This window comes from Triticum dicoccoides, chromosome 6B, assembly GCF_002162155.2.
Source record: "Triticum dicoccoides isolate Atlit2015 ecotype Zavitan chromosome 6B, WEW_v2.0, whole genome shotgun sequence".
NCBI lineage: Eukaryota > Viridiplantae > Streptophyta > Magnoliopsida > Poales > Poaceae > Triticum > Triticum dicoccoides.
In genome coordinates this window covers 15,205,168-15,212,553 of record NC_041391.1, presented here as the reverse complement: position 1 = coordinate 15,212,553, position 7,386 = coordinate 15,205,168, and the positions used below count along the sequence as shown (strand labels likewise).

Here is a 7,386-nt window from a genome sequence, read left to right as displayed (position 1 = left end):
GGCGAGCGGCTACGGCGAGCGGCGCGAGCACGGAGACGAGGACGACCGGGGGCGGGGGAGGGGGGGAGGGGAGAGGGGAGGGGTTGCGCAACGCTTGGAGCGGCGGGGGCGGTAGGAGGCGCGGCGCCGTGGTGCGAGGTAGAAGACGATAGGGCGAACTTGTTCAGCTGGATCGAACGGCCCACTCGCTTAGATCCAACGGCCGCGGTGCGACCGGCCCAACAATTGGGCCGGCGCACCGGCGCAAATCGTTGCCCTAAAAATAATCTATTATTCATACCGGTAAAAAAATCTATATTCATAAGAAAAAATGTTTTCTTCGACAAAAATCATCAACCGGGGCGAATTTTCTGCCATCAGGGCGTCGCTAGAATGTGACCAGGGCGTCGCTAGAATGTGACATACAACAAAAAGAAAGCTCCAAATTCAGCAAAAGACACACAGTTCACGGTCATGACCTTCATTGTGGCCGCACGTACGTTTCCAACAGGTCGATCAGTCGATTGCGCCCCACGTGCTTGTGTGGGACCAAGCACCGCTCAGCGATCTTACCCTCATCTCCCCCGTCTTCTTCAACACCCAACCACACATGACTTCCTCTTCCACCTTCCTCTCCCCCTGCCCCTTGCCATTTGCGGCCACAAGCCGGCCGCCGCGCCATGAATCTAATTAACTGCTCGGACAGCCTATCCTCTTTCTCCCTCCCCACCTCCCCCACCTTTTTTGGATTGACGGACGTAGCTTTTTCACTAGCTGGTTGCATCTTTTTTGAATTGTTTTCTTCCAACCCCCAATCGCTTTGTTTTTGCCGGAAATCGGCATCATTGTTTTGCTACGACCGGCCATGACTTTTGCTGGAACTGGATCTGCGATTGCTGCAACCGGCAAGACGACGTGCCCACTGGAGCTGGAACTGTAGCACGCTCACCGGTGATGTGGTTTTTGTTGGAACCAGCATAATTTTTTGCTGGAACCGGCTAGTTACTTTGCTCAATCAGCGGGGTTTTGCTTCTATGTATATTTGCTGGAATCAGTGTCAAATTTTGCTGGAACCGGCTATTCCTATGCTACAAGGGGATTTTTTCGGATTTATTGCTGCTATGGTTGTTTGCTGGAACCAGTGTCAAAATCTGCTGGAACCGCCTTTCTGTTTTGCTTCAACTGACCTCCTGAGATTTTTTGTTCGCTGAGTTCTTGCACTGGAAGTCTGGAACACAACGGTGCTAGAAGATGACGATGGCGAGCGAGAGCCTATGACTCGAGAGATGCTGCAGCCATGGCATCCACGCGCTGGAACTGACTAGCGTTAGAGCTGCATCGACATGTTTTTTGTTGCAAAATGGCCGCCACCGCTCGCCGACGGTGCTTTGAGTCTGGAGGGGATCTGGTCGGTGATTTGACGGTGCTCGCCGCCACCGCTCACCGGGCGGATCTGGCAGTGCTTCAAGCCGGTGACGTTTTTTTTTTGCTCAACACGAGGGGATCTGGTCGTTGGAGTCGCCAGATCGGATAGCTGCCAGTCGTCCGGCCGAAAGTTTCCTCCTCCGCCGGCGCCTATCACTGGCCTAAAATTTTGCACATTAAATCTTTCCATAAGGAGAAGTTTCCTCCTACAAAGCCCCATAAGCGCAGCTCATCATCGAACTCAAATACAGGTGTCTGTACTTTGAATACTTGATTGGTATCTGCATAAACTGAACTTTGAATACTTGATGTCTGTACAAATTTCGTTTCTTCCTTTTTACAGATGCTAGCAACCAGATGATGTTCACGAATGTTAACGAATCAACATGGTCTTAGCTGTTCCTCCGACGGAAACGATGAAACCCGCCACGCAACAGAGCAGGTTTCACACATAGTTTCTAACCATCTTCAGATAGGGTTCAAAAAAGGCCAGCCATTGCACGATCATCTCATCTTCCTCGCCTACCAGACTGCTGCCAACTTCCCCAGCTAGCGACCACTTGATTGTACGGCGACACTGATCTTCCCCCGCAGTCTTAATAGAGCGTCGAGTAATCTCGCGCCACCGCCATGGCTGAAACCATGTCTCTCCTCCAGCGATCATGTAAGCTTGCGTCTGCAGCGGTATAATCCAGCCTGACTGCAGCGGTGCCTTCAGCCCCTTGCGTTTGTACTGCCAGATCTCAGAGCATCCTCAGAATCAATACTATGAACGATATATTGCTGCATCATCCTCAAGTCTTAGGAAGAGTGCATATTTAACTTGTTCCCATCCTAAATATCAATTACCACTCCGCACTTGTACTGCAGAAAAATGGTATGCAGCCACCACAGCCAGGAAATCGCAGAAAAAAGGGAATAAACTTCAGCGCATACCTAGTCAAAGGAGGTGTCCACTTGTCATGAGGAAGTGCAAGTGCAGATCAATCTAAGCAGATTGGATACCCCGCTAAATGGAGGGTGAATAACAACATAGCTTTATTCGTACCAGTTAGCTTGCTCAACTTCATCCATAACTGCCCTCTGCTTGCTTCCACGCACAAAATTCCTACACATAAAAAGCTCTATTAAGACTGTTCCCGTTAAAGGAAAGCTCTGGTAAGACCAAAAGAAAGGGCAAACTAAATATTAGTCTGAGTAGATCACCATCAATTAGATAGCGGCTTTAAATTCCACATCTAATTGCTTACATGGCATATATATGGATGGAAAACAGAGACATATGTTTTTTTACATTCGATTATCAACTCCAGAAAAAAAGTGACGGCATGCATGGTTGACTCAATAAAACTGTACAGGTGAAGATGAGAACACATAATTCACATACTACATAGCGCCTCGATATTTGCGGCTTTCTATTAAAATAATAAGAAATTGCAGCAGCTGGTGCTAAATTCAACTGTCGATTGAACAGCAGCTTCTTTGCCCAAATATTTTCAATAACCCATTCTTCGGCAACAGTGCTCATAGAGGTGGAGTAAAAGCAAAGACCATTTGATAACACCAGAAATCTCCCAGTGTACAAAGGAAAGTTTAGAGCACAAGTTTTTATCCCAGAGTAAGCGAAAAAGAAAATGTTCTAATGTGAAAGTAAATTATCATCCAAATATCAGGTTCACAAGGATTGCACAACTTGCAAAATTCAGAAGGAGAAAGGCATCATCAACTCTTGAATAAATACTTGTGACTGAAGGAAGTCTCAGGCATCATCAACTAACACAGCCTTCAGAATCATGTGTAGTATAGCAAATCCCCAGCCACCATGCTTGGTCGATCTCCTGAAAGAAGAAGAAAGAACTAAGCATCTATATCTAGTTTCATCACTTCTTCTCAAGAAAGTAAGAAAGCCACATCAATCTACAGCATTCAGTAAATCAGTCAGTATGCTTGCCCAGCCAATTCTTACTCAAGGAAACTACCTTAAAAAGAATCATACTCACTTGGCAAGTCACTTCGTTCCTTAATAGACCCCTTCCCCTCGCCTTCATTGCATTAATATTATCTCTATAATTCCCACAGGCTAAACTAGGCACTAGAGAAGAGACACACAACTGATCTTCATTTCAAATCAGAGCTCTTCGCCAATAATAGCATGTGCCCATCTCCTTTGTGTTACTGCAAGCACACAGCTGAGATCTCATTTATTCCAATTTCTACAGCCTAACATATGTTCAGGAATAAACATATGTTCACCATCCTCTCCTCACACATCTTGATTCTTAATTTGAGGTAGACAAGCATGTCTACAATTTCTGTGTTTGCAATTCTCCAAGATTCTATAACTATAGTAACTATCTGACAGCTAGTACTTGCATTCCTAGACCGAGAATTTAACTAAAAAGAGTGCAGGAAGAGATGACATTCAGTATAACTGAGACAAAAAAAATACTGCATTCCCTTAAATGTTAAGACCAAGCTTGGTTAAGATATCATTTCTGGGACCATCTCTTGGCTAAGGTAACAGTCTTCGACATCTTCATTCTCTTTTCTCCAATTCCAGTCTACATGTCTTCAGACGAGTCTGTAACCAACACAACTAAAGCAAATACAAAAAGAGTACCTAAAAATGCAAAATATAAAACAGAGGATGGTACATAAGATCCACCTTACTATCCCTAAAAAGATTTCCTGAGAATCAATATAAATAGTGCTAATATGGAATAAAATTAGCCAACAGGTATGGCAGAGAATAACATGGTAATGCCATGACCCTTTTTAAGATTACCTTAACATAAGTTCCTTCATAGTGTATGAAATACCCTCTGTTTTTCGGCACCATACCATACAAGCATCAATTCGTGTATCCGGTACAAATACAAGGGCTTTTGAAATATCCGTTACGTAGTGCTAAATGTGTAGGCTGTCAACAAAATGCTACTTAGTAGCCAACTACTGAAGTATTCAGTTTTGACACAAAATATCAGCGAGATCCAAGAATATAAGAGAAAAATAAATGAAAAAAACTGATACGAACTATTAGTAAACAATGACCTGCTTTCACAACAGTTAATATCATATAAACAAAGCTACGGCAGGAAGAATGACGAGTTTCAGCTTTAGAGGAAGCAACCAACAGACTAGATCAAAACTGCAACCTCAGCAATGACTAACACGTTAATTCCAGATTTGTTCCCACCAAAAAAGATGTTTAACGAATTTTGGGGCTTCATATCATCTTCATGACAAAAATGAGAACCTTTTTTCATGGAAAGATAGATTGACTCAGGATTGCATTGAAAGCTGAAATGGCAATTGAGAACATAAACATATAGGGTGTGCAGAATACTCTTCATTAATATATTTGAAAGCATTTGCAGAATGCCCTGACGTCACACTCTCTTAGTTCTAGTATGCATGACAATATGACATCACGATGGACAGGTTAATTGAAGTGCAATTCTTTCTTTTCTACCGAATGATGTAATGGACATACAACAGTACCCTAAAATCAAATTATCAGTTTCATCCAGGACTGGCGACGCTGAATTAACATGTACCGGACATACTATAGCAGATAACCAACATCTAGTTAGGCAAAGAACACTGAGACGAAAATTACCAGCTCACTACACGTAGACATACGTAATTACCAATTCTCATAGCCCGTTACTGGTCATGCAAATCTCAAATTAGAAAGCACTTCCCCTACAAGTGGCAGCATAGTCTTTGGCAAGGTGGGGGCAGCTTGCTTGTATGGGCATACAAACCTTTCCATGAAAATCTTCCCAGTCACCAAGGCTACTAAATAGTAGTTCCACTCACGTTCATGCTTCTTGGTTCATGTAAATCTGAATCTACCCGGCACTTGCCCTTTGCAAGCAGCCGCATAGTCTTCAGCAAGGTATGGTGCAGCTTCCTTGTGAGGGCATATGAAGTTCTCCAAGAACTTTTTCTCGGTCCATTTAACAATTGTACAGTAGCTTGGGCCATGCTTGAGCAATCCATTTTCCTTAAGAAATCTCATAACATAGTACCGTGGGCTGAGCCGCCCCTCAAGGCTACGACTGAGAATAGTCGGCTGATGAGCAATGTATGTCGGTTCCAACCCCACCTCACAGATCAGGAACTCTGACAGGCGCTGCAGCACGTCATTTGACCTCCTCAGCAGAAACGGACCCTTGGACACAGCAATGCCAACCTCGGCGTCTGACCACCTAAGTGTCTTCTTCAAGTAGTCCAGTTTGGCAGCGATCTTGTCCTCGCTGAAGCATGAGACGGCGTACAGCGCTTGCCTGAACATTCCAGAGCCACGGGGCACACCTATACCTTCGGCGCACGCGACCATCGCCACGAAACGCTCTGGTTTGGAGCCAAGTATCATCGGTGCCTGGATGAAGAGCTTGGCAATATCACAAGCACCTAGCCCGCACTCTGCTAGGAGCTTGACTTTGGGCTTGACAACCCTCTCGAGGTCAGAGTCGAGGAAGCCGGGGCCGTATTTGAGCGGCCGGACCATGTTGTCGATGGAGCCGAAGAGCGGCAGGTAGTACTCTAGCTTGGAGACGACGCATCTCTGGCGGAAGCTGTCGGGGACGAGCAAGACGAAGCGCACAATATCAGAAGGGGATAGACCGAGGCCGGTGAGCCCGGCGAGGACGGGGGACAGGGTTCTCTCCACGCCGGCGCAGAGGAACCGCGGGTCCTTGGCGACGACGGCTGCTACATCAGCGCCGGAGAGGCCGAGGCCGGCGAGGAAGGCGAGGACGGCGTCGGGCTTGGAGGGGGACTTGAGGTGGGAGAGCTTGGCGGAGGCCTTGAGTGCGTGGGCACGGCTGAGGCCGCAGGTGGAGACGAGGTACTCCTCCACGGCGAAGCTAGGGTTCGGTGAAATGCGGGGGGCAGCGGCGGCGGAGAGGAGGCGGCGGAGAGAGGGGAGTGGGGAGGTGGAAGGAGACGGCGCGGCGGAGAGGAGACGAGAGAGGACGCGCTGCCGGAGGTGGAGCATGGCGCCGCGACGGCGACGGTGACGGCGGCGGCGGCGGCGGGGAATTCGAGTGGCGTCGGTTGTGGGGTGCGGCGTGTTCGTGTCTCCGGTGGTGTGCTGTGCTGTGCTGGACAGACCAATAGGATAGCTCAACAGCCGTGCCAAAGTATACTTGTTTCCTTCTCCTTATTGAACGATAACGCTGATAAAAAAGCATGCGTCTCCAATCTAATTTTTTTCAGTTTGTCCGTTTTTCTTCGGGGTTTTTTCATTCTTCATTTTCTTTTTTTCCTTATTTCTTTTTCTTTCCTTTTCTTAATTTGCAGACCTTTTAAAACGAAAAACTATATAGACCACCTGGAGGACCGCAGCTCCACGTCCGCCGCCTTCTCTGCACGCCACGTGCCTCATGGCCAGCAACACTAGGTTTTTCCAACTGACCCGTTGTTGCAATCTCTCTCGTCGCAACAACGTCTGTTGCAGGATCTGGATCCTTGAGAGAAGTCGCCTCTCGTGTTTCTCCCAAGCTCTCGTCGTTGCCTCTCCGCACGGCTCCAACTACCTCAAGCTCCATCGAGTCCTCGTCTCCCTGTGCTGCTCTGACTGTAGCCACCGGGAGTTCGGGCTGGCCAGAAGGCTCCCTGTGAGAGCACATTATTTTTCTCGACATCCTTCAAATGGCCAAATTTTTTTCCACCGGTTTCTATGACAAATTTAAGGCACCATGCAAAGTTGTTTGAGTTTTCAACAATTCTTGCATTTTCTAGAGTTTACCCGGTGAAAAATAGTCGATAAATATCCGAACGTGACGCAACTTGTATACTGTGTTAGAATTCGTTCAAACCAGATATGGATGCCCACTATGGGCATGCCCAGCTAATGGAAAAGTTGGGGTTATTTCATGCATGTCCAAAAATAGACCATGTTCAACGAAGGATTTCGGGTAGACTAGAAGGGTCCGTTTGAGAGCAGGGGCGGAGCCAAGGGGGACGAGCAGG

General features: G+C 46.9%; 1 protein-coding gene across 3 annotated transcripts; it reads right to left on the bottom strand.

The window, feature by feature from the left end:
- Nucleotides 1-1,677: 1,677 nt before the first annotated feature.
- LOC119323331 (transcription termination factor MTERF8, chloroplastic-like) lies at nt 1,678-6,517 on the bottom strand. 3 transcript variants are annotated; one of them, XM_037596960.1, is made up of 4 exons: nt 3,405-6,517; nt 3,146-3,242; nt 2,453-2,512; nt 1,678-2,340 (listed from the first exon to the last, which is right to left on the bottom strand). In XM_037596960.1, the coding sequence occupies exon 1, from the start codon at nt 6,407-6,409 to the stop codon at nt 5,243-5,245; it is 1,167 nt and encodes a 388-aa protein (XP_037452857.1). In that variant the 5' UTR covers nt 6,410-6,517; the 3' UTR covers nt 1,678-2,340; nt 2,453-2,512; nt 3,146-3,242; nt 3,405-5,242. The 3 variants fall into 3 exon arrangements, with proteins under 3 accessions (XP_037452857.1, XP_037452856.1, XP_037452858.1); XM_037596959.1 differs by having other exon boundaries at nt 3,146-6,517; XM_037596961.1 differs by having other exon boundaries at nt 1,678-2,137; nt 2,341-6,517.
- Between the last annotated feature and the right edge of the window lie 869 nt (nt 6,518-7,386).

Bases quoted from the DNA above. Each gene is read 5' to 3' on its own strand.
- LOC119323331 (XM_037596961.1), bottom strand. From the start codon at position 6,409: ATGCTCCACCTCCGGCAGCGCGTCCTCTCTCGTCTCCTCTCCGCCGCG.